Source organism: Amblyomma americanum, chromosome 2 (assembly GCF_052857255.1).
Source record: "Amblyomma americanum isolate KBUSLIRL-KWMA chromosome 2, ASM5285725v1, whole genome shotgun sequence".
Classification (NCBI taxonomy): domain Eukaryota; kingdom Metazoa; phylum Arthropoda; class Arachnida; order Ixodida; family Ixodidae; genus Amblyomma; species Amblyomma americanum.
Window position 1 is genome coordinate 74,810,071 of NC_135498.1, and position 27,762 is coordinate 74,837,832.

General features: G+C 47.3%; 1 protein-coding gene across 1 annotated transcript; it reads left to right on the top strand.

The window, feature by feature from the left end:
• The first annotated feature begins 7,084 nt into the window (after positions 1–7,084).
• Positions 7,085–25,218, top strand: LOC144121432 (fatty-acid amide hydrolase 2-like). The gene is made up of 7 exons (XM_077654621.1): positions 7,085–7,405; positions 12,928–13,147; positions 15,076–15,285; positions 16,362–16,481; positions 18,889–19,043; positions 20,751–20,846; positions 22,088–25,218. Exons 1-7 carry the CDS (start codon positions 7,217–7,219, stop codon positions 22,655–22,657), a joined length of 1,560 nt encoding a protein of 519 aa, XP_077510747.1. The 5' UTR covers positions 7,085–7,216; the 3' UTR covers positions 22,658–25,218.
• Positions 25,219–27,762: the final 2,544 nt, after the last annotated feature.

The following is a 27,762-nucleotide window of genomic DNA, read 5'->3' on the forward strand; positions in this document are numbered from 1 at the left end:
TTCGATCCCCAGTGCCGCCGGGTACCCACCGGTGATACAATGGGCACAAGCTTCCCCTCGCCTGGTGCTCGGCTTATTTAGAATGAAATTCTTGGGAAATGGGTCTTTGATCCCACCTTGAGCAAACGAAAATACCTTGCGTCGTGGCACTCTTTGGCCGCAGATGCCCATCCGCCATAAAAGTTAACTATCATCAGAATTGCTTGACCCACTAAATAAAAGCCTTATAACTAAAAAAAAATAACTATTGTGCAATCAGAAGAACAGTTGTGAAATTAGCGAAATCAGCCCTCAAGAACAAGTTGTTATACGTAATCCAGCTGTATCCATCGTGTGTGCATAAGCTCGAATTTCTCCATTCCGGTCCGGCAAAAGGTGAAATTTTATTAGGTGTTCTTGCATTTTATAGCTTTCGAGTACTTGTACAGAAACAGCATCAGCTCGATGGGGCAGAGAAAGGCCAGAAGCCATTCAGTATGCAGAAAACCAGAACGTGTAAGTAGAGACTTTGAAGCGCCGGATCAAGCACGCACAAAATTAGAACTCCATTAATTCAGTCAAAAAAGGCAGACTTTGTGCAGAGAAAGTGGGATAGCCAAATCAGAAGGATTCGATCTTTGTTAACTGAACAGGCAGTGCGGTGCTGTTTGAAGCGAGATCATTTACTTAGAGCGCGAAGCTACAAAACAAAAGAAATATAACCAAGAGGGACCCGCCGCGGTGGCTCAGTAGTTACGGCGCTCGGCTGCTGACCCGGAAGACGCGGGTTCGATCCCGGCCACTGCGGCGGAATTTTTATGAAGGCGAAAATCTAGAGGCCTGTGTACTGCGCGAAGTCAGTGCACGTTTAAGAACCCCAGGTGGTCGAAATTTCCGGAGCCCTCCACTACGCCGTCCCTCATAGCCTGAGTCGCTTTGGGACGTTAAACCGCCATAAACCACAAACAAAGAGAGTGTCACACGTGCAGTGCGTGGCATGTCTGTGGAAGTATTTGAGCGTGTTTGGATAGAATGGGGGTTGGCCATCCATACGTGGACGCAGCCACAGTTGCTGTCCTTGAGGCCCTAGTTTTTATAGGTCACGGAGGTACTGTGAATGTATTTGTAATAAGTGGCAGCAAAACATCACCTCGCTTAATGCTGCGAATGGGCATGATGGTAATAGTTAAAAATAGTGGAATCTGAGCGGATTTTTAAACTGCGGGAGGGCTGCGTCAGCACAGCTCCCATCACCTAGCTCTCAAAGAGCTGGCATATTTGCGCATACACATACGACAACCTCCGGCTTGTAGAGTATGTATGTAATTCTTACTCGTTAATAAAAGTTGTTTGAAATTCAGCGCTTTTCCTTCTCTACTGGTTCGGTTTTATCGAGTTTTAGGTCCCAAGGTGACTCGACTATGAGAGACGCCGTAGTGAAGGGATCCGGAATAATATCGACCACCTGTGGTTCTTTAACATACACTGACATCGTACAGTACACGGGCCTCGAGAATTTCGCCTACATCGAAATTCAGCCGCCACGGCCGGGATCGAACCCGCGTCTTTCGGGTCAGCAGCCGAGCGCCGTAACTACTGAGCCACCGCGGCGGCCGTCCTTGTCTATTCTCCGTCCTGTGTTCCCTTGTTTTCCGCCGCTGTCTTTATTTGTTGGTAAAAAAATCTTCTGCAATTGTAGCCGCCGCGGTGGCTGAGTGGTTATGGCGCTCGGCTGCTGACCCGAAAGACGCGGGTTCGATCCCGGCCGTGGCGGCTGAATTTCGATGTAGGCGAAATTCTCGAGGCCCGTGTACTGTACGATGTCAGTGTACGTTGAAGAACCCCAGGTGGTCGATATTATTCCGGATCCCTTCACTACGGCGTCTCTCATAGCCTGAGTCGCCTTGGGACGTTAAACCCATATAAACCAAACGATCTTTTCGAATTGTGGGTTTTAAAGCAGAAAAGTGACATAAATGTACAAGTTGGGGATTCCAAATTGGTGCTGCGTAGAAGCCAGCAGAATTTGTATTTAAAAAAAAAGAAAAGGAGACTGTAAGGCCGCCGCTCTTCTCCAGCTGCGTCCCTTTTCAGGACGCCGGCACACGCGGAAGCGGCTCCCCAGTACAAGCGAGAGCCCCCCGAAGCAAAGTGGATAGGGTCGTTGGACGCACCACCGCCGCCTTGACGAGACCCCCTAACGACGTAGGCTATAGTCGGAGAGGCACCCGATGTCCCACAGCGTCCCGCAGTGCCTCGTGGCCAAAGGCGTATTTCCAGGATGGCAATGACGAACACCTGTTAAGGCAAATATGCCGTACTATACCCATTCATTCTTAGCCGTGTCCCGCCGTCGGTAGTGCGGCGGCTTCGTGGCCCTTTCGCTCCCTCTTCTGTTTCTGACGGGCGACGCGTACCGATGATGGGTGGGAGCACATCAGTGTCAAGAACTCATATTTCGTACACAAGTGGAGTAGCCTGCCACTAGACGACTTTTTGCACCCGCAGTTTTCATGCTTGCTGTTTGCTCGAACTTCACGTTTTATCCCACTTTTTGCGAGGGAAACGGGAGTGGCTTGTAAACAAAGCCCGCTAATCTGGTGGTTTCAGTAAGCCATAGAGAGCTGGTGAGCAAGGCCTCCGTAAGCCGGGGCCCAAACGTCATTTTTTAAAAGATTGGTCGGCACTTGAAGAATTTCCGCCACAGTGCAGGAAGCGTTATTGCTAAGATAGGGTAAGTTTAGCGACTCGGCAAATTTAGTGCGATGAGTGCTTCTCTAGAGTCAGAGAAATTGCTTTTGCTAAGTGTCCTCGCGTTACCTCCCCGGTCACGGAAAGAGTGCGGGAAGTTTAATCTCGTCCCCACGTCCAGATAAGGCGATAGCAGTGTGCAAGGATAAATTTAGGTACTCAGCCACCTCCACCGCTCGCCATGGCGGAAAGCGCGCACAGATAATGTCGCGGCATAAGCCTACCGCAATGGGCCTTCTGCGCATGGAGTTATTTACAGGGAACGGCTAACAAGATCTAGTAGCGGCCTCAAGCGGAGTATCAACACTCAAATAGTTCTGGCCGATAGTATAGTCCTTAGAATATGTGTAAGTCTGCCGTCTCTCTCTCGGCGGGGAACCAGCTTGGTAATTCATGCAGCGGTGGCGCTGCTAGCGGTAGGAGAGCATTCGACGGCAGGTAAAAACTGGATTAATTGCATGGAAAAGAAGCATGGTGCAGAACTATATCGATACTGGAAAAGGCAGACCAGGAAGTAATCGTTCTATGATAACTCAAGAAGCAGTGCCCACTTTCTGAAGCTAGCTCAGGGTGTCTTAGAAAGCGCAGCTACATAAAGAATTTTAACGAATATGACAAATGCAATGTGTGTGGTAAATCTGTAGAAATAATTGAACACCTCATACTCGAATGTGATGGTATCCGTCCGGATGTCGAAGCAAACATAGTCACTTTCCCTGAGGCCCTATAGGCTTTAGAGATAACAATGGTCATGGAAAGCAAAAAAACGATTGGAAGATTGGTGGCTCAGAAGCAGAAAGGTGACATAAGGTTAGAAGTGTCGCACTGAAAACGTTTTTATGGAAACTGGTAGATTTGAAGAGAAATTTGTAACACAGTTAAATAAACATAAAGAAAAAAGCCGATCATGGTGGCGACTGCCACCGCCCGGTTTCAAAGGGGACGCTCCTATTTTCCATCCATCCATCCGCTTATCGGAACAGCGGGCGGCACGCGGCTGCTTTCGCGCAGCTGGGCTTGTTCAGTCGATTCCAGCGGCGCATTTTTGCTTGCCTCTGTTTTGGAAGAGCGGAAAACGTTCCAGAAGAACAGCTGTTTCAAATTTTCCTCCTAACGTTATAGCGCCGACAACCACATCTCAACACTTTCTGCTCTCGCACACCGCGAGCAGCTGTGAGCATGCAATGAGTTTGCATATTTGTAAATATAGTCCCCTCTGCTCGCCTTTTAGGTGTTCCTCGCTTAACCCGTCAGTCTCTTCACAGGAGAAAAACAAACAGCGGGTTCGACTGAGCTTTAAACTTGGGAAGTTTGCGAATTATGAATTTAAACATATTTAATAGTTCGCTTCAGTTTTAACTGGAACAAGAAAACCAAGTGAATGGCCCATTAGATTCATGGCCCCGACTGGTTGTCTTGTTTGGTGAATTTGATTCCAGTTCGATTCCCATTGGTGCTAACGTTTTCTTTTTTAACGTCGGCTCCTTCACCCACCAGCTGGCTGCATATCAGGTGTTTGCGGCTGCTATATTCATCATCATCATCATCAGCCTGACTACGCCCAATGCAGGGCAGAGGCCTCTCCCATGTCTGCAATTAACCCTGTTCTTTTCCGGCTGCATCCACCCTATGCCTGCAAACTTCCTAATCTCATCCGCCCACCTAACCTTCTGCCGCCCCCAGCTACGCTTGCCTTCTCTTGGAATCCACTCCGTTACCCGTAAGGACCAGCCGTTATCTTGCCTTCGATTACATGCCCTGCCCAAGCCCATTTCCTCCTCTTGATTTCGACTAGGATGTCATTAACAATCGTTTGTTCCCTCACCCACTCTGCCCGCTTCCGGTCTCTCAACGTTACACCTGCCATTTTCATTTCCATAGCTCGCTCCGTTGTTCTAAAGTCGAACCCTCTTCGTTAGCCTCCGCATTACTGCTCTATATAGGTCTATACTATTCTTCCTTATTGTTTCTATAAAGCGCCACCTCCGCTGCTGCTGCTGCTGCTGCTTCTGCGAAGTAGTTCCTCTCTGCCCAGCTCTTTCCTCAGGATTTCGAAATGCTAATAGAATTTTCTGTCCGCTGGCTAGCCGTATCTCCAAGTTCCAAGAGAGATCTGGATTCGTATAGAGCACGGGAGTCATAACCAGGAAGTGCGCACGGCTGCGCTCGTGTTTGAGTGCCTTTCGGAAGACATTTTTCGTTGGGCGCGGTAGAAATAATGTACGTAGATACGGCTTTACTCAATTGCGCACAGCGTAATGCGGCGCTGTAGGGAAGCGAGTAACTATACGGAAGACATATCACGAAATGAAAGAATGTTGAAGAGTTGTACTGGTTCAGTGTACACAGCGCACGTTCACGGTCAGCCCAGCAGGAAGGCTCTTCCACAAGTGTGACCAACGCGAACTGCAGCGTGTCATCTGCACGCAAGATGCACACATAAGGGCGCACCTACAAACCGATGAGGTTTAAGCGACAAGTAACGAAGCACTTCGCAAAATTAAAACCACAACACAACCGAGGAGCGATGCGGCTTGAAGTTGACAAAGAGAAGCTTCGCGACGAACACAGGCATGTTGTGCAAATGGGGAAGGAACGGGGGAAAAAACCTGTCACCAGTTAGAAGATGAATAGGTACGAGGGAATGGGAAACCGAATAACTCCGGGAAAAGTATCACTACGCTGCGAGCTACGCTCTACAAGAAACAGTAATGATCAACTAAAAATAAAAGACGGTTTTGAGACAGCAACCTGCCAACTGCGAAGAAATGGTGAAGTAAAGTAAACAAAACGAAAAGATTGAGAGAGGTTGCCAATGTAAACGGAATAAAAATAAATAATGCAAAAATTTATATCAAATGTAGTAAGGCAAAAGAGAGCCGCCGCAGCCATAGGGCCACGCCAGGTTAAAAAAATTAAACCAAATATTTGCTTTTAAGGGTGTTCATTACGACGTGCAGCACTAGTACTGTTTTAGTGCGGGATCACTGAAAGGGGTTCGGAGCCAAGGAAAAAAGAAATCGCATTAATATCCACGAATTAAAGTCGAACCCGCGGCGACACTAACAAATTGGCTTCAAAGGCCGGTGCGCGAGACCTCTAGGCTATCACCAAAGTATTTTTTTTTATTATTGCATGGAAATAAACCCCGGTGAGCTACCAAGTGTTTTACGTACGCACATACTATTCCACAATGCAGACACATTCTCATGCTATCGCCGCAGCCTAACACGTCCCGTGATGATGATGATGTCATCAGGCTGAATGGCACTGCACACTCTCGCGCTGTGCATTGCAGGGTGTCGTCTTCACCTACTTAAATCTGCATCATGTCGCTGAACTGCCAGCGCATCATCGTCCTCTACGTAGCAGAAATCCGCGCTTTAGCACTTATTCTGGTGCAATAAATATTCCCTGTGGATTTTCCCTCGATCTTCCCATGAAATAGTTTTTTTCAGTTTATGGTTTAGGGGGCTTTAACGCCTCAAAGTGACTCAGGCTATGAGGGACGCCGAACTGAAGGGCTCCGGAAATTTCGACCACCCGGGGTTCTTAACGTGAACTAACGTCGCAGAGTACACGGGCTTCTAGAATTTCGCCTCCATCGAAATTCGACCTCCGCGGTCGGGATCGAGCCCGTGTCTTTAGGATATAAGCAGCCGAGCGCTGTAGCCACTGAACCACCGCGGCGGCGGGGAACAGTCCTTCGTCCTGTGAGCGAATTAATGCTTTGACAAGTACAGTGTACTGCGGTCCCCAAGCAACACATACTTTTACTCTTTACCAACATTCAGTTCTATTTTCACCGACATTCCTATTCCGTTCCACTTCCATGTTCTGCGCAACTTTAATGACCGTATTTTCACCCAAGCACCACAGAAACTTGCGGTGTGCATTGCAGTTTACAGCGCTCTGTTTCAAGTGCATCGCTCTCCATCCGTGTTGACACGTGCCGTCCTAAGAAGCTGTTATCATATCTAAGCAAATATCCGTTGGGCTTGCGCTGAGAGCAGACGACAAGCTGCAGGGGGCGTTAGTTGTTCGTGAAGAAGCAAAAATCATTCTCGGCTGGCTGTGAAAGGTTAGTTGACGGAGTGCGCTTGACGCAGATTGAAAAGTGTGCGCCGAGCAGGCATGGTTTAAAGCGCCGCCGTTGTGATAAGCGAGGCAACAGACACGCGAAAACGTCAGAGATACGCTGCGGAGCTACGGCGACGCGCCAGTCGATTAGCTCCTACTGCGCGCAGCGCCGCCGCCGCCGCATACATTGCGAGAGCATACGCAGCATACGCCCCTCTCCATAAGGAGACGCGCGGAGACGGCCGACTAGGGACCACACAGATAGTATCCTCGCGCAATCTCGGAAGTGTTGTGGCTGTTCGTGGCAGTACGCTGCCGCGATAGCTTCGTCGCGTCGCGCTTTGGATTTCCGCAGCAGTCCGTAAACGGAGCGGTTCTTCTGGAAAAGAAAGCTACTCCTGCCGCGATGGCTTCCCTCTTGAAAAGCTGCAGGGCTGTGGTTGTGGAAATCGTCGTGTACTTGTGGTGTAACGCCACGAGGCTCCTGTTCCACCTATGGTTTTTCTGGCAAAGGCCGCAACCGCTGCCGCCTCCGAAGGACGACATTCTGTTTCGGTCGGCGACTTCGCTCGCCGCCGCTATCAGAAATGGCGAGGTGAGGGTCTGCATCTTTTTACTTTGCTTGCATGGAGTTTTTAAAGCGCTTCTATCTGAAGAACTTTCTCCTGAGCAAACATCGTGGGCACCATCGCCGCCTTAATATGACCTAAATCTGAGTGCAATTTTAGTGTCGATCTGTTGCTGATAAAAACGTCATATTTGGTTGCCGGGAAGTGCGTGCTCTTGTGAAGCGTTCTTTCTGACGATTCCTTTCTGACGATTCTGACGACGCGGTGGCTCAGTGCTTATGGCACTCTGCTGCTGACCTGAAAGACGCGGGTTCGATCCCGGCCGCGGCGGTGGAATTTCGATGGAGGTGAAATGCCAGAGGCCCGTGTGCTGTCCGATGTCAGTGCATGTTGAAGAGCCCCAGGTGGTCGAAATTTCCGGAGCCCTTCACTACGGCGTCCCTCATAGCCTGAGTCGCTTTGAGACGTTAAACTCCCATAAACCAAACCATATCGTATCGAAGATACGAAGCTTATGCGGAAACTATGTACCGTTCATGCAGACGTCGAAATTTAGATATTCCGCATGACGTCATTCTCACAATACCGAAATGATGTGGAAACTACACGGACTACTTATATACAATATGAAAAAAAAAGTGATTTCAGCTGTCTTCCCATATCATTCTGGCTTCATGTTCTCATAATTACATATCAGCCTCTTGTAAGGAATGTTGTGAAACGGCGCCTTTTACGGCGCGAAACAAGTACAGGTTGGGCGTGGTTCAAGCACCGCCCCATCCTCAGAGTGTACGCTGAAAGCTCGCACGGAGATTGTCCGCCATGTCAACATGACCGCTCGAGCAACAGTCCTGAGTGTGTACCCTCCGAGGTCCATTATATAGCAGTCTGAGTGATTACACCGTGAATGCCGAAGTTCTTGATTGCGACTGATTAGAACGAGATACAGGCTAATTTATGTAACGTTTGAATCCTGGAGACCATGCGGAGCTCTAAAAACGGAAGACGCTGACTCGAAAACACGAACCCTAAACAAGAGCTGAAACTGCGATCTGTAATTGCGAACAATGAATACCGGTTTGCTGTTCTGCCATCGAAAAAGGGCGCAAACCGACGGCCGGGATAGGGATCGGGCAAAGAACGAACAATCAGACGCCTGAGAACGAAGGAAGAAATTGCATCAATCAGCGAACGAAAACGGAAACAACTAACAATGCGAGCCCAGAATGCAGATTTATATATTGAAGCTATGGAAACAGAAGGCCGCCACATGAACGCCGCCATAGCGGAATCGGTCAGAGTCATCGATCAAGTTCTGAATAGCAGACCGAAGAGCTGTGTGGCGGTGGTCCAACTGCGTAATGCCAAACTTTGTAGCAACACTCAAGGACAGTTTTCGAAGGCTAATATGAAAGAAAAGTTGGCGGAGGGAGGCCACTTGGCAGCATATAAAGAGGGAATAGTGTATCGCTTCAGTTTCATTACAAAACAAACGCAGGGCAGCGAGCGAGCACTCAGATCGGTCATGGGTGAAATTTAGGCGGAGAAAAGCTGCGTTGAAAGCATCTCAGTCACATTGAATTGAGTTTAAAGGCGCTGACACGTAATTCATGCGTACTTCAAGTGAGCGAATTTAAGAATACAAGTTTGCAGACGAGCGGCTGTTGTGTCCTCTCTATTGCTCGTTTACTTTATCTTCTGTCACCGCCAAGTCAATTTCAGACCGTTGCTGTTGCTGCTGTTTATTTTAAGTAAAGGAAAAGATTTACCTATATTACCAGTAGCCTCAGAGCTTTGTTGTACCTAAAATAAATTGGTGGGGTTGATATCAACTATCAATCGCCAATAGCAAGGGCAGAATGGTGCAGACAGCGAAGTTGTCGGCACACAGCAGCTTATGCAGTGGCGTCCACAGGGCAACTTAAGTACTTAAACCCTTGCTTTTGGGCGAACACTGCTTAACTACGTCGAACTAAGGCGGGAAGAACGACGACCAACGCGACTGTGCACGTCAGTTCTCAATACTCATGATTTATAGCTGAAAGCTCTTTGCACCTGTAAAACGAGCAATACCGCAAACAAATGGCTAATGCGGCAAAATACGCATCGGAGCAAATATCAAGAGGCCCTGCCGCGTGAATTGCACAAACCCGAATGCCGTTTGAATTGGCTTCCCGTGCTTTAACAAGCTTGACAGCGTAGATTCCTCGGAGGGAATCGCCAGGAAAACGGAGGGGGTGGGTGTAAGAGAGGGCGAGAAAGAGCGATGAAGCGTGGCGGGGAGTGGCTCGGCTTGCACACATGGCGGCGCCGCAAGTGGCGTTCGCTGGTACTGATCTGAGCCAGGGCTCTCCTCGTAGCAGTCCAGACACAGCCGTAAGCTCAGCGGAAAGTGCAGCTGCTCATCGCTGGGACCAGACGTAGCATCGCTGTCAGATGAAAGGCAGCTACGCCCGCGAACGTCGTAACCAACAGATGGAGGAGGCCCTCATGGGGCCTGGCCCGTCAACGGCCGCCGCAGCCGATGATGGATTGTCGCAGTGGCCTCCTCCTCCCGGCCCGGGAAGTGCGAACGCCGAATAGACGACGAGATGCGCGCCCCGGGAACCGCGCCAGCTTTTCGCCGGTATAAGCTATGTTTTGCCACTCGCGTAACAGTCTGTAATTTCATTATCTCACAGCGATAACTGTTCAGGGTGCGGTTCCCGATGTAAAAGGCGTCGTCTTTCGCTTATCATGACCGATAACTCGGCGTTCACTTACTGACCGTTGTTGTGTCAAATTAATGGCCAAGGAAAGCACATCGTACACAGCGCAAGGCCTCACAGTTTCCTTCTCTCCACGGCTGCTGCATTAAAGATATGGACCAGCTTCTGCATCCAGCACAGCGGACGCTCCGCACCGAATGCGGCTTCAGGTGCGTCGGCACAAAAGCCGGAATAGATTGCCTTGTACAATGTTTTGAACAAATCAATGCAGGATATGCGAAATTCGCAGCGCCATCTCTTGGCACTCTGAGAACTAGGCCCATCATGTTGGTTCCGTCGAGAAAACGAAACCGCTGCCCGGCGTCGGGTAAAGACTGCTGCACTTTGATTGAAATAAAATGTCGATGCACTGTGGTGCTGCTTCATGCACTCTGCCACTGCAATACTAGATTGGATGGATGGATGACAACTTTTATTTCCACCGGAATTGGAGACCCCTTACTATTCCCCGCCCTGGCACGCAGGCCTGGAGGAAGGGGGCCGGAGCATCCGAGACTGAAGAATAACAAAGAAATTGTCTGTTCGCGGCCCCAGCCGCCAGGCGGATAGCGTGTTTCTGCCGAGCGGGATTTTCGCTCCGCAGCAGGGCTTCCCAGCTTTATCTGCTATGAATATTTTCTTCGACTCCAGCGGAGTCGGCACATTCCCATATTATGTGGTCGAGGCCTGGTGCCCCTCTCTCCGCAAGTTTTCGATCGTTTTCGAGCCGCCGCAGTGGCCGAGTGGTTACGGTTATGGCGCTCGGCTGCTGGCCCGAAAGACGCGGGTTCGATCCCGGCCGCGGCGGTAGAATTTCGATGGAGGCGAAATTCTAGAGGCCCGTGCACTGTGCGATGTCAATGCACGTTAAAGAACCCCAGGTGGTCGAAATTTCCGGAGCCCTTCACCACGGCGTCCCTCATAGCCTGAGTCGCTTTGGGACGTTAAACCCCCCTAAAACCAAAGATCGTTTTCGTGTTCCCCTGGTACTGGACCCCAGCGCACGCGTCGTTTCCCGCCAACGAAGCGGTACATGAGCTAGCCCGAGCTGTACTTCCGGGTAACCGTGGAAACGCCGGACTGTCGGAACGTGGACGAGCGCGCGCAAACCTATTCCGAAATTGTTGAGAACCATAGACTAAACAGAAAACTGGTGCCACCACCAGATAAGAAGCTAAGTAATAGAGAAGCGACCGCACGGCGGCGCCTGCAAGCCGGAAATTTCGTTAACCCTTTAGAAACCTCGGTTGGTCGAGCCGTGACGTATACTACAGTGCACTCAAAGAGCCCTGCGCTGATTACAGCTTCGTTCTCTACATGCTCGGAAATCTCTCGACCATGCTGTTGGCGCAAAACAGGTTCAAATACAAACTATAACTTTTCTGCCCAATAAGTACGACTACCGAATCGAAAACGAAAAATAATAACAATAATAAATTTATTTCTGCCTCAAAGATACATGGGCAGATGGGCTGCAGAAAAAGCTGTAGAAAACAGCTTGACCGGGCCGCAGCCCCCATTTTACAGGCAACAACAGCAGACAAGCAACGACTAAACTTCTAAAGTTGTACAAACGAAACTAAAAAAAGAAAGATAATGTAATTCATCGCACACACCTCAGGCGTACTGAGCAAAGACCGCAAAAACAAGTTTGTTACAAACATATGACACTTTCGCACATCAAAATATAAGACACAGCAACAAAGACAGATATTTTGGTGTAAGTGAGCATGAAAAATGTTTGGCCCTACCTTCTATATACATACTGCGCAATACCTTGTGTGCAGGTGAACAAGTCAAAATGTACAGAGAATAAAGTAATATAACCAAATAGAATCGAATACCAGTCGACAATTCGCACAAATGGTCGTTAAATGTACGAACAAAACAATTATTCCCACGAAACACTGAAGGGCGAACCCGCGGCAGTACGGCGCTGCCGACGGATTTATAACTCATGGAGATAAAGCTTTACTTGCCCAAGGACGTAACACTGTCTTCACCAGGGGCTACGCTACACGAACTCAGTATATTAACTCTATATTGTCCTCATATCATATGAATAGAAAAATTATGTTCTGCTGATGATGAAATTGGAAATACTAGCTCCACATCTCAATACATGAAAGTGTAGAGCTATGAACCAAGGACTCCGATATCGGGCCACAAGGCGGAATTTGCTAAACATGACTGAACCCAGGCATACCGCCCGATATTGGAGACCATTTGTGAGAGCTATTGACAGTTGCCACGCTATTGAAGCACGCCGCGACTCTGAACCCTTCATCCCAAGGAGACCGACTGCAGCACCACGTTGCGTGATGGCCTGTTTTTGAATCATTCGCCGAAGATAACTACGTCGTGCCTTAAACGAACTGCTCACTAATTACTCGGAAATTATTTTAAAAGTTAATATATGGAGTTTATAGCCGTAGTGGACGACACCGGATTATTTTGACCACCTGAGGTCCTTCATGCACCGACATCGCACAACATATTGGCGCCTGGAGTTTTGCTTGCAGTTAAACGCGTCCGCTGCGGCAGGTATCGAACCGCGACTTCGGGCTCAGCAGCCGTTTGCTAACCACAGATTCACTGAGCCGGAGTGAAAAAAAGTTTAGGCCATATTCTATTTGTTTCGAATAGAGTCTAAGAATACGGTATTTTATTCACTACAAATTTCGAATACTCGTGCATCCCTACGTAAACTGTTTCCTATAAGTGCGGGGTTTGTTCGTCAGACACTTATTTCAGGGAGAGTCAAAGGATTCTCGCCGCCATTGTTTTCCTTTTAATTACAGGTAAAAAGCGCCGATGTGGTTTCTGCGTACATCAAGCGGATCCAGGAGGTGCAGCCCGTCATCAACGCTGTCGTTGAAGACTGTTTCGATGAGGCGATGCGAGAGGCGGAAGCGGCTGACCAGCTGGTGGCATCTGGCACACTGAGCGAGCAGCAGCTGAGCCAAGAGAAACCGCTCCTAGGGGTGCCGTTCAGTGCGAAAGATAGCGTCGCTATTAAAGGTGCAGGCGCTGATTCCTCCAAAACTCTTAATGAACCATTGTTCCCGATTTTTACCTTGCTAACCTCAGCTGAAATCGCTTGTTATGACATTATGTTCATAATAAACTCTGCGCATTATAAGTCTTCAAACACATCCAGACAGCTAAATGTGTCAAAATGTTTAGTTTTCGGCATTATGTTCATGTTATACGACTCAATCTTATATGTGAATGAAATGAAATTGAAGCCAGAAGGGAAACTAGTGTTTTTTCTACCTTCTCGCATTTACTGAAATTATCACGGTGCGTTCTGCGCAGTTTAGTGGTCATTTGTGCCAAATTACGTAGCAGGGCGAGATTGTGTTGCGGTAGAAAATAATCGTAAAATTTGCCACTTCGTGGCCTCGGTTCCAGAGACTTCTATGGGCAACCTTGTGTGTGGGGCGCCACTGGGTGGGCGCCTGTCGGTATTTGCTCTACGTTTGCTGAAGGAGAAAATTTCAAAATTTATTTTGATCATTTCAGGCAAATAATGACCCAAGCTTTCAGTTACAGTGCGAGTTTAGCCAATAAACGGCATGCGTTTGGTTTTGTGACAGTAAACATGGGGCCATAGGTTCGTCTGTCATGACGCCGTCGTGTGGTCGAAATCAAATTTCAGTTGTTGTTTCCTGTTAATTGCTCTTTTAAAACTCTTGCTGATATTTTGAAAACTGTTTTATGTACCGGAGAAAGGGGACTCTAAGGAATGTGATGTGCTTATCAACTAAAATGCTCAAAAAATCCCCGCAGTTGCCCTTTAAAAGCAATGTAGGAGGAAAAACCGCAGGAAAGGGCCGAGTAACTGCAGGTCTCTTAGTGTACGGCGGCTGTATTGTGCAAGATTGGAAGCTTGCATTGGCAATGCCTCATCATCTGATGTGTCGCAGAAGCGCGGAAAAATGGTGACAAACCGACTACACGACACTGGCGATATCAACTCCGTGAAGGATTATAGACCGATTAATCGGCGTTGCAGTGAAGTTTGTGGTAAGGTCAGGATATCGCAACGTATGCTACTAGGATAGATTTTTGAGTAAAAGTGGCTTTCATTTCCAGGCCCATGTTGTAAAACTGTTAATTTCTGTCGATTCTGTTCCTGGTCGTTTCAGTGGCAGCGATGGACGTCTCTAGTTTTCAGACGCACTTGGCTTGTTAGCACTCCACGGATTCGAAACAATCTAGACTGCGCCCTCACCGTCAAGACCGATGTGCAGAGTATTTCCCCGCCTTTACATTCTCACCGCAGCGGTGGCTCAGTGGTTAGAGCGTAAGGCTACTGAGCCGGAGGACCCGGGTTCGACCCGAGCCGAGGCACCCGCGTTTAAATGGAGGTGAAACGAAAAAGACTCCGTACGCTGTGCTCTTCCCCTCCCCCTCTCGATGCGAGGTTTATGTAACCAATCGGATTTGCCACGTTGTTGTTGTTGTTGTTGTTAGCCTATCAAAAGATGCCACGTCTTTGCTAGCTGAATAACTTTTTCCTCCTCATCGTTCTCCTTCCTGTCATATTCAAGGCACTAAAGAATGTGTTCGAAATTTAGAATGATTAAAGCCCAACTGGTTTATTAAAATAATGATAAAAAGGAAGGATGAGATTTTTGCTAGCCCCGCCATCTCCTATTAATACTGAAGCACTGAAGCAGCGGAATTAAAGGATATCAGGCAGAATGGTGAAATGAAATGAAAGAGGTGAGAGGACAGGAAGAGAGGATAGGGGGTGAGGTAATATACAAAAACTATTTACACACACGCGCACAGCACTATGTTGGCTACAACTGGACTGGGGCGTCCAGTGGTTAATCGTCCAAGTTAGCTTAAGCCCAACTGCAGTTTTTGAAAAAGAGGTCTGTTTTACTTGTTATCTGTAGGGAAGGGAGAATAACTTCAGAACTTCTGCCTCCCTCCAGGTATGCGGCAAGACGCCGGCTGCTTGCTGTACCGCGGTCGCCGCGCTGTGGAGGACGCCCCCGCCGTTTCCAGGATGCGTGCAGCAGGAGCCATTCCTCTCGCCCTGACCAACGTGCCCGAGCTGTGCGCGTGGGACGACGCCCACAACCTGCTGTACGGCACCACTCGGAACCCGCACGACACGCGCCGTGGACCCGGTGGAAGCAGCGGTGAGTTGGCTGGCGTGTATTTCAACACAAACCATGATGGTGCCTCCCCAGCTATACACCTGTGCACGGAGCTTTGTGCGAGGGACCCGCACAAGTGTCCCTTCTGTCGAACATTATATAAAAATTCGTGACCACCATTGGGAAGCTGACCCGGAGCAGTACTTTGGGGTAGGGGAATTGGTGATTTTAATTACGGACGGGCACAAGTACGTCGACATTCTTGTAAGGAGATTTTAACAAAAAAAAATTCCACGATTATGCATTCTCGCATGTTTCGCTGATGGGTCTGTTTGCAGGGAAGCACATAGGCTGCAGCGAACGAGGGCGGGTATTGCGAGGAGCGAAACAGATTTTGTGACTAATGTTCGCGAACCTATTTGACATTTGGTAAACAGTAAGTTTGCGACTAGATTCAAAGCATTTCTTGGACAAAATAATTGAATACTAGAATATTTTAAGGTAATGTAATGGAAATATTGAAGGTATTGGTCTATTATTCTGATGCGTAGCAAAATCTTTCTCTTAGTTTTCCCATCGTTCGCATCGAGCAGTTAAGACTGCCATAAAAAAAAAACGAATGGGGAACGTTTTTGACGGTAGGAAAAATGTTCACAGAAAACAAGTGCAAGCTTGCCGACGGGAGACCTGCAGATATAATGATTTTTATAGTGAAATCATTATCAGCCTAACTACGCCCACTGCAGCTGCGGCCGCCGTATCCCCGCAAACTTCTTAATCTCATCAGTGAAATCATTCAATATATGAAAAAAAACTGCGTTCGCAAACTCTTCGCCACTGAAAAATGATTTCGTCTAGAATTGTTGGATACTGTAGAATTACAAGAATTATTTGCTTTATTTATTTGCCTTGTTTCTTGGTAGCCCAACGGACGCGTCTATTTTTGTGCTGTATCAGCGGTATATGTGTCATTTAAATTTCAGTGCCAGAGAAGCTGCAGCAGAACCGTGACGTGCTGCGGTGCGGTAACAGTGAACAATTGTTTTATTATATTCTCGGCATAAGTGTGTCGCGAGATGTGTCGGGCAACTGTAACCACCGGTTGCTTGTTGATGCAGGCGGCGAAGGCAGTCTTCTGGCTTCGGCGGGTTCCCTGGTAGGACTAGGCACAGACATATGCGGAAGCGTACGAACACCGGCCGCCTACTGCGGGATTTTCGGCCACAAGCCAACAGCTGGTGAGTTGCTTGCCGTCTTTCAAGGGTGCACTGTAAACGCTTTTCTCTATTCATCATGACACTCTTGATTTGCCCGAGTTGACCCTGCAATGATTCGGAAAGCATGAAGGGGAACCAATTCAGTGCGGCCCTCATCTAGTTATGTGCTATTCACTACTTGGAACTGAAGGGGCCACGCGTCTTTTCAAATCAGAATAACCCGCCGCGCTGGCTGAGTGGTTAGAGCGCTCGGCTACTGATCCGGAGTTCCCCCGGACACCCGGCGCGGTTCAGGTGTCCGCCGAGATGTGAGACAGATACTGCGCCGTTTCCTTTGTCCAGCAACCAATTTTCAATTACCAAAAAACGGAATAATTTCGACCACCTGGGGAGGTTTACGTGCACTGACATCGCACAGCACACGGGCGCCTTAGCGTTTTGCCTTCATAAAAACCGCGGTGGCTGCGTTTTTATGGACGCAAAACGCTAAGGCGCCCGTGTGCTGTGCGATGTCAGTGCATGTAAAGATCCCCAGATGGTCGAAATTATTCCGGCGCCCTCCACTACGGCATCTTTCTTCCTTTCTTCTTTCAGTCCCTCTTTTGTCCCTTCTCTTTCGGCGCGGTTCAGGTGTCCGCCGATATGAGACAGATACTGCGCCATTTCCTTTCCCCAAAAATTATTATTATTATTATTATTATTATTATTATTATTATTATTATTATTATTATTATTATTATTATTATTATTATTGTTGTTGTTGTTGTTGTTGTTGTTGTGATTGTTGTTGTTGTTATTACTATTGTTATTGTTATTAGTAATAATCGTTTTTTTCAAAATTCGTAGTATATTTTCGAAAGACATCTTTTGTGTGCTGTCGAGAAGTTTTCTTGCCGCAACCTGACAGAAAGAACACAAAAAATTGCTTTACAACCGTTATGGCGCATGCTGTACAATTTCAAAGGCCAAGAAGAAAATGCTGTTTTTTCAACCTTGGCACTTTGACGCCGCCGCCGCAAATTCATGCTGTCTTGGCTTCGGCGAAAAGCTTGTCTCCTCGCCTCAAAATATGGTGCCTCGATCAACGCTGAGTTAAGAAGCAATGATACAAAAATCCAACGTTTCAAGGTTTCGCCATGTGACAGCAGCGCGTCAGAACTTGTGTCCTCCGTGGTTGCCCCCAGCAAACAGCGCACTCTACGAGCAAGCTCTGAAGCGGCGTCTTCTCTTGCAATCGATTGCCTACGCTTGCTCGACCATCTCGTATTGTGTTGTTTTGGCAACGCCATAAAATAGGGGAGGTGCAGGTTTTGAGTTGGGACTTCGGAGAGTATGCTGCGATGCTCTTTTAAATATAGTTCAAAACGGGAAACTGTTAAGGCAGCCGGAAGTGAGTGCCGCCAACGGTCAAAAATAGTAAGAAGACTTATCTGCGGGCTAAGGGGGAGGGTGCCATGGACGCGTATCCGATATCTTCAAGCTCCGCTGGTAGAGCGCGGTAGAGCCTGTCCTGTCTCGATTGTTATGCGTTGTCCTTTTTGGTGCTACAACCCTTTTCAGGAAGCGGAAAGTGGCTTGATCGGTGGACGCTATAAACGTGTACCTGAATTCTTTCTGAGCTGTTGAGACCCCGCAGCAGCCTCTACAACCAGCTGTAAAGTATGTCAAGGGCAGAAAGATCCAGCCAACAAACACAGTTTTCAAAAAAGATGCTGCGGACTTCAACCGTGGTGCATTCAGGACGGGCAAATTTTGGAGAGAACTTTAAATGCTTTATACTGTATTTAGTTCTCGCAAGTTGCTCATTTTTTGCAGCCGATTTCTTTGGTATTGTTTCGTTTATATTGATCGCGTTCCTTTTTTAGCGCTCTCAGATGCATACTACACGCCAGAAGATTTTTTGTTTTTCAATTTTAGTAATCTTAATTTTCTTGTATGAAACCTTCTTTTCAGTCCAGAGTTGTTACGGCCACGGCATCGTAAAAATCAAAACTCAAAACGTCGTTTCGCAAAAAAAAAAAAAAACTCTAAGCATGCCTTAGCCTGTACCGTTCCCGCAGAGAAGCGTTAAATGTTAAATCAGCCTTCTCCCACTATTCGTCAACTCTGCAGGCTTTGCACGAGATTGAGAGAAAAAATATATAGTGGGAAGCATGCTCTTGACATAACAGTGATGTTTGATGAGAGCAGCCATTTCATTATTTTTTTAGGATTCTCACAAAACATCGTGAAAAACCGCCTAGAAATAAGAGTATTTTTGAATGCCGCGTCCCTTTTTAATAAGATGGCCATATTTTCGTCGAATTTCGCAGCTCATTAGCAAGCGTTGGGACTAATAAACAAACAAAAAAGGTGTGCTTTTGCAGGCAGCGCTAGCACGTGGCTTTGTTTTTGTCATCGGCATTTTTTTCTGCCAATACTCTCGCAGGAGTGGTGCCAAACACTGGCCTCCTGCCCGACGTAGGAGAAAACATGGGAGAGTACAACTGCGTCGGCCCCATGACTAGGTTTTCAGAGGACCTGCCTCTGCTCCTCAAGGTTCTTGCTGGAGGTGCAGCCGATCGGCTGAGGCTAGACGAGGAGGTATGCATTCAAATAAAAAAAAAACATTGCTCGCATCACCGGCGAATATGCATTCTTCTCACGTTTCTCACAAAGCGATAGGGTCGCTTGTGCAATAGAGTGTACTTCGCGGCCTTCGCGTTTCTAGCGCCCATAAGAATAAGTGTTGGCTGCGGTTTAAGCTGTTCCCAAGGTTCTTTGTTTTACCGCGCAATAGGGCTTCCGTGCTAGAGGCGTTATTTATTCACTCTGCTGTTTTCGAGCATGCTGATTACCCTTTAACCCACAAATTAATTTCCGAAAAACTTATCAATATCGCCAAACTTCTTTGGCGATTTCTGGCGAAATTGACTGTTGCGTTACCTTCTAGTGTACAAGATTGCAATCAACCTAAATGCCAACCGCAACTCGTCTTTGATGGTGGGAACAGCTCAACATTGGGCCGCAAAAGTGTGGCTCGCCATTGACGATTTTGGTACAGGCTTGCATCTGAAGGGTGGCGGTTTGGTCGAGCGACCAGCGAGACGATAGGCCACAGTGAACTGAACGCACTTTGTTATTTTTTCACGTTGAGGTAATTGGTGGCAACCCACAAGGAGGAATTTATTGTCACAAAATTATTGTCGAAAAACTTTGTATTGTTTGTTTATTCACTGCCAATGACCTCGTCACGCAGACCTGTCAGTTTGTTTTCGAGTAGGATTGCTACCTTATGCATACTCTTCTTGTATGTAATGGCTTGAATTATACCCCTTTCTACGTGTAAATATGCATCTGTAGTTTTTGTGGATGTCTAGAGCCATGTGAATGCGACATATCTTCAATAGCACTACAACTGTCTCAGTATGTACAAATAGTCATCACTATTGATACTACGTTGTTTCTTTTGTTTCATGATAACTTGTTTTATTATGTGTTATCTTTATTTCTCATGATCGTTATGACTGCGCTTAGTTTTTGAAATGTTGTGTTCTGTTGTCCGCTTAGCTCTGCCTTTCCGGAAGCAATTGTGTATTTTATATGGGGGGGGGGGGGGGCGGGAACCACTCAATCTGTCCAGCTTTTTTTCCCCAATCGCCCCCATCATGCTGATGGAAATAAAGGCTATTATTATTATTATTATTATTATTATTATTATTATTATTATTAAAATTATTATTATTATTATTATTATTATTATTATTATTATTATTATTATTATTATTATTATTATTATTATTATTATTATTATTATTATTATTATTATTATTATTATTATTATTATTATTATATGGAGTGTTCCTAATCGCGCCAATCGGTTCCACGTTGTTCGAAATGGTCGTAGGCATTTCCTCCCCAGTATCTCAAAGGTTCTTCGTCAATTTTCAGTGAAGTGCGTTCGAGAGCGGCCGTGATTCTGTTCTTCGACAACTGCCGAGCACGCGTGCTGATTTCGCCGCTGCAGATTTGCTCAATTGTTTCTGAGTGCAAGGCAGGCCAATAAAGAACTCGTTCGACTATACCACGTCAGCCTGCTCGTCTGGAGTTCCACGGGGTTGTGACCACCATATTAAAATATTGAGAAAGGTTACGCTCAAGAAATGGTATTTATTCTATAGGTGCAAGCTGCTCTCTATATATCCACGGTTTTTCTTTTTCTGAGGCCAGCAAGACGCAGCATAGATATATAGCTTGCAGTTGAACCGTGATACTTGCTGTGCTCCTTTTAAGATTGCGATGTTTCTGCAGGTGAATCTCAAAGGACTCAAGGTGTTCTTCACGGAAACAGAAGGAAGCCGCTTTTTCAGCCGTGTCACCGCAGAGGCTCGTCAGGTTGTCTTAAAGGTCAGTGTTACTATTTTGCTTCATGAGGCCTTCCGCACAGAGAGCTAAACGAGTCCTGGTGCCAGTTAATCTTAATTATCTACTGTAATCAGCATCGCTGAATGCGCGTATCGGATGCGAACTTATCAAATGCATCTGCTACTGCCCATTTCGATGCTTTCTTACGTTGAAATCACTTTCCTCACGTTGAAAATCTTTCCTGCTCCCATGTAGTTATACAAAACGACAGTCGTTGAAAAAAGAGGTAAAATATATAAACCTTGAGGTTTGTACGGTAGCAGCATAATAAGCTTGACGTTGAGAGCACAACAATGACCCGTTTACTCTGAGGGTTTATAGCTTCGTCGGGATTTTTTTTTTGTTTCCCATACACAGGAGGAAATGCTTTTTTGGTGGAGGAAAATTATTCGATTGGTCGACTAGAATGCGAATCAAAGTAAGCCAATCGAAAGCCTGTTCAGATCTGTGTAATAGGATGTGCAGTGCAGTCGCGGGTAGTATCAGAGGGAACAAAGTTTTGAGTTCACTTCTCGATGACGCCGTAAATATGTCACAAGCATAGTTTTTTTTTCTACCTAGAGATCCTCTTGGCGTATAATATCCAAAAGTGATTCGGATGCTTAGTCGAGAAATGACCTGAAAATTTGAAATTTTCCGCAAAACTTTGTTGCCTTCTGTATTTCACGTATCAGTACATGTGTTTGCAACCCGGCTCGTTTTTGTCGTCCTGTGGACTGTATAGATCGCAGAATTTGTATAGCCGCATAGAAAACATGTCCAACGCACACATGGAATGCTATACAAGCCCAAGCGTATAGAGTTAGGTTGGTTTTTGTAAGTTAATCTTGAGAAACGGCGCGAAAGACAGGACAAGGAAGATGCACAACACGAGCTCTGTGTTGCCCATCTTTCTTGTCCTGTATTTCGCGCTCTTTCTCGAGATGAACCACATAAGCTGTATTGGAAACAAGCGTAATAATGGAGATCGTCATATGGAATAATTATCGGCATGCGGTAAGGTTTCGATTTTTTTCTTCTTGAGGCCATTTCAAATGAATTGCACTCTATACTAAAGAGAACAAAAAAAAAGAGCAGCCTCTCCAGCGAATGGCGTGCTGTTCAATATTGCTTGAAGTGTATAAAGCGTTCGATCTTTGTTGCAAGCGAATGCCTAACTGCTCCTCCTTGACGGCCAGTGTTAAAATTATACACAGTCTTTCATTTTTTTCTTTGTTTTGTAGGTTGCACGGCACCTCCAGGAAGCAGTTGGCTCAGACATTCGCCGTCTGCACGTACCGGAGCTTCAGTACGCCATGATCACATGGTACAAAGTATACGCAGCCAGAGCCCCCGAACTCATCGGCCTCAGCGGTGTGAACGTGCTCGTCGACTTCCTCCGTACGCTATTGGGAAATGGCCGGTACACGCTGGCCTATCTGGTTCACTCCAAAACGGCGGCGGCGTTCCGCTTCTCGTCCAAGCAGGAAGCGGAAGCTCACCTCGCCTTCGTCGAGTCCGTACGCAGCCGCCTCGAAGAGACGCTGGGTGACGATGGCGTTCTTATACTGCCGGCAGCAATGAGCGTAGCTGCGTACCACAATCAAGATCTACTTTTCAACGATTCGCCAGGAATGATGGCGCTGTTTAGTGTACTCCAGGTGCCCGCGACGGTGTGTCCCGTTGCGAAGTCTGGCAATGGACTGCCTCTGGCTGTTCAAGTTGTGGCGAAGAGGGGCAACGATCGGCTCTGTCTCGCCGTGGCCAAGGAGATCGAGCGGCACTTCGGCGGATGGATTCGGCCAGGATTTTGAAGTCATTGACGAACTGTACTTGAGGGGTTGAAGATATATCAGCGTACTTTTGCTAAGTATTGCTGATCGCGGCGCACGACAATAAGTGCGCTTGTGCGTCTTCAGTGCCTAGCATTAAGCCGGTTATGAATAAAAATTTAAGTTTCGACGATTGTCGGTTAGGAGCAGCCAATTACATTTGCTCTAACGTATTCCAGGTAGTTCACTCGGCTACTTTATGGGAGTTCTTTCTCCGTATACGGGACGCTTGCAGGGAAATATTAACGTGGATCCGCCACAATTGTCGAGTTATTGCGACAAAATACTTGGTATTAAACAGACCAATTCAATTCACGCGAGTTTCAAATTGGTCTTGTTGGTTTTGCATCCGTGTTATCTGTTGTTTCCCTCGTGCATTTAAGTATTGTAGAAAGCGCGGGAATGAAAGGCAATTGGTGTTGTTGATTAATGGGTTCCAAGAAGGGTCAAAGGAAATTAATGAATTATTTTCGATTAGGTCCTGCTTCCTCCGCCCGCTTTGTCAGGAGGGCCGTCGGTGCCGATCCTGCTGCCCAATATATCCGAAAAGGTCGTGACGTCACAACCGCATGACCTCCACGCGGGTAATTCATTCTTAACAAAGCGCGCAGAAGACGACGGAGACGAGAAACGACAATATTTGTTGCCAAGAGTGAATTACCAAATAGTCCAACCCCACAGCTTATTAAAATTGAAACAAACCACAACGATCAGACAGAACAGTGAGAACGTCACTACAAAATTCCTCATTGGTGTACAGGGTAGTGACGTCATTTCACCACCATTACGTAGTGACTCTGAAGAAAGGAAAACAATTGCGCTGAAAAAAAAAATGGGGTTGAGCCGGGACTCGAACCGCTGTAACACAGCATACACCAGGGAGGAACGCTCTCCACAAGAGACAAACTGCAAATTCATGCACACAATTTCGAAACCTCTCTTACAAACACCTCTTCTTTCCCACCCAATACTCTGGAAGCTGGTCGACATGCTGCAGCTGACTCACCCTCTTACACCCCGTAAAGAAATTCCTTGAACCAGGCTGGGGCACGAACTACCCATTAGGAACTGTACTTTCTCCACTTGGGCCCGCCAGCGTGCTATGACATAGTCGTTCAGCTACTGTGCCAGCAAAGTTAGGCAGCCTGAAGCCATACGGGTAAATTCTAGTTATCGCTGAAACTCGCTGTACGTATCAAGGTGATAGGTGATATGGTAATTTTAATGTCAGAACTTTAGAGAGGCCATGTCGGGAAAAAGCGTCCGTCGACTGAGGTCGCCGAGGGGGACGGTGTTATATTTCGGTGGCCGGAGCTGAGACCGAGGGGGAAAGAGAGGCGCGCAGGAGGATGCCATGTGGAGCTCGCGCCTTCCGCAGTTTAGGACGGCAGCGGTGTGCGTCTGCCGGTGTATGCACGGACAAAAGGATCTTGCTGTGTGGTCTTCCGTGTTCATTCGTATACCTAAATAAACCTTGGTCTGTGTGCTTTAACGGCGTGTTTCCCTAGTTTGTCGGCGTGATGCAAGCAGTTGCTTCTTCAAGTGCCGAGGTAAGTGCGGCAGACTTTCGTCGTGCTCGAAGTGCTGAACAACAACGGCAGCAGAGAGCAGGAAAGAGCCAGACCAGTGCAAATAATCATACCAATGTGGCGCCACCCAGGAAGTGAGTCATGCAATCCAATCATATCATGCTCAGGCATTCCCGTCGTATAGACCTATCAATGGCCGTCCTTTCTTTTTTTTTCATTTGCGTTGGAAAGTCTGCAGCCAAAACATGTTTGATATTTGAAGATCCTGTCGTCTACTAATGCGCGAACATGGTGACACGAGGACACTCATGCACTTGGTTGACATTTGTTGTACGCGCAATAAATTAGTCGCCAGCGAGTGGCGCTGCCTGTAGTATGCCCTGGTTTTTGGAGCAATTAGCGAATTTTATGAGGCACCGAGAAATGAAGCTACTTGATATGCGCGACGCTGCTATGAAGGCCGCTGGGAGCAAAAGGAACTTTTTGTTTTTTAGCTGGGTACCGTTTGGACAAAAATTTTAACGTCTAAGCTTTGGAGGGGGGGGGGGGGGGGAGTGAGTTGGATTCAGCGTGTTCTGCTACTCTTTATGTCGTCATATTCACCTCGGGACAATGTTCAAGTGAGAGTTGGCCTAAATCAATGGAAACAGAAAATATGTTTATGCCCTAAACAGAGTTTCGTTCCTCTATGCGAAGGAGAAAGGAGCCACAGCGACGGTCCACGCGCAGATACCTTCACACACAAGCAAGGGACGCTCCCGCTCAACTGGAACAGGTGGCTGCCACAATACGTTTTCTTATAGATAAAGAGCCCTTGTGCTTGTGAGCGTTAGTAATTTCACATTTGAACAGTTGCCTTACTTAGTTTCCTCTTCATAAAGTCCTCCATGACAATGAACGTCACGCAGCCGCTGAAGAAACACACGGCATGATAGTAAGGCCGCATGTATTATTCGATCGTCGTTTTATTCACCACCCTGTACGAGAATAAAGCATATCTATGCACAAATAACTGAGAAAGGAGCTCTCATGTTGTTGGCCGACTTGTGATCTGGGGCATCGGCAGACGTATAACACGTCACCCCCTTGACAGCATCAGCTTCGAAGACTACTCGGATTACTTTAGCGCAGACAACACATTCAGGAGAGCTACCACTTCCCGCGCCACGTGTACCGGACCGAACAGAAGCTATGACTCTCTCCCATGCTAGAGCACAAAAGTTAGACTGAAAACTGCCCTCACAATCGGTGCTCTGGTCTTAAGCGCAAGCTGGAGGCCGCTGCATGCACCATTGATTGCTCTGTCCTTAGCTTGTCCTCCACTTTAGTGTTCTAGCCGCCACGGTGGTTGAGTGGTTATGGCGCTCGGCTGCTGGCCCGAAAGACGCGGGTTCAATCCTGGCCGCGGCGGTCGAATTTCGATGGAGGCGAAATTCTAGAGACCCGTGTACTGGACGATGTCAGTGCACGTTAAAGAACCCCAGGTGGTCGAAATCGTTCGATCCTGGCCGCGGCGGTCGAATTTCGATGGAGGCGACATTCTAGAGGCCCGTGTACTGGGCGATGTCAGTGCACGTTAAAGAACCCCAGGTGGTCGAAATGGTTCGATCCTGGCCGCGGCGGTCGAATTTCGATGGAGGCGACATTCTAGAGGCCCGTGTACTGGGCGATGTCAGTGCACGTTAAAGAACCCCAGGTGGTCGAAATGGTTCGATCTTGGCCGCGGCGGTCGAATTTCGATGGAGGCGAAATTCTAGAGGCCCGTGTACTGGGCGATGTCAGTGCACGTTAAAGAACCCCAGGTGGTCGAAATGGTTCGATCCTGGCCGCGGCGGTCGAATTTCGATGGAGGCAAAATTCTAGAGGCCCGTGTACTGGGCGATGTCAGTGCACGTTAAAGAACCCCAGGTGGTCAAAATGGTTCGATCCTGGCCGCGGCGGTCGAATTTCGATGGAGGCGAAATTCTAGGGGCCCGTGTACTGGGCGATTTCAGTGCACGTTAAAGAACCCCAGGTGGTCGAAATGGTTCGATCCTGGCCGCGGCGGTCGAATTTCGATGGAGGCGAAATTTTAGAGGCCCGTGTACTGGGCGATGTCAGTGCACGTTAAAGAACCCCAGTTGGTCGAAATTTCCGGAGCCTTTCACTACGGCGTCTCTCATAGCCTGAGTCGCTTTGGGATGTTAAACCTATATAAATTAAACTAAACTAAACTTTAATGTTCTGCCAAGGCGCCCCTCCATGATTTTTCACTATATTCTCATTGATGAATTCATTTTAAAGCAAGCCTTAGAGGTCGTGAAAATATCTATCAATATTTCTGTGCGCTTAAATGAAGGGAGGAGTCGTGAAGTGTAAAGGAGCTCTCTGACGAACTAAGAAATTTCAGCAATTGAGGCTTCTTACATTTTGTCACCATCGAAATCGGACCTCTGTTTCCGAGCTCGTCCTTAGAAGCTCACTATCACTAGCCGACTGCCATACATCTGGGTGAATGTGGCGGGTATTCCTAGCGATGCCGATTACTTTGAAAACATGGTTATCTGTGTTCTCGCCATTATTGTGGAAGTGATTCGAACAGGAAACCAGGTTTTTGCGCACCAGTCTTGCAGCACGTTGTGGGGTCGTAAAGACTGTGCAAATTTATTCTTTGTACCTGCATAAGTAGTTCCAATAGGCACTCACTGCAAAATGGGACCGGGAAAGATTATGAATGGCGGAAGCTCCCAACTGGCTACAACGACTGTTCTCACAGCGCAGCCCAGTAGCGGCAGGAGGCAAAACGCCACCACGACCAGCATCCTGCTATTGTGATGAAGGAATGTGCCCACGTTTAGAGACCACAGGAATAGACGGAGGCTTAAGCCATACCCCAACCTACAAGAACCTCCTGAGTAAAAGATGGTGGAGAAAGTTCACCCGGGCTCATGTTTGCTACATTCAAGCTGCATTTCTGCTATTGTCCATCACTAATCACGGGCAGTTCTGAACAAAAAAATTATTCGTGCCCCATTCTCCTGCATCTGTATTAGAAGTTGAGCATTTAGGCTCAAATTAAACTACAGCATCATTCCTTATTTTCAACCTGAAATCTTTATTGCAGCGATTCAACAAATATTTTGAAATAAAACTGAAGCTATTTTTGTACATCCCAGAAGAAAACTTCAGAGTACCAAGCAGAGTACCAAGCGGACATCGACAACCAAATTCGCTGTTTTTCTCTGTGAGGTTGTTAATGTATGCTGAAAAAAATTTTGCCGCATATTTTGCACGTTTCAAGCAAATGACTGCCATGAACGGTCATGATTTCTCAAAGGGAGATAAAGACACACTTCGCATGATTTCTTATCTTCGCAGATTGTTATGCAGATGTCGCCAGTCACATGAAAAGCTGGATTTAAGCTAGCTGGTGCGCTGTAAGAAAAAAAGCACCATTTATTTTTCCGTCGATATGTTCCTGCACGTTTGTGTTGTGGGACGTGTTTGGATTCTTTTCGCAACCGACTGTCGTCCGCCCGTCTTGTACATGTTACAGAAAAGAAGTAACCGATTACAATC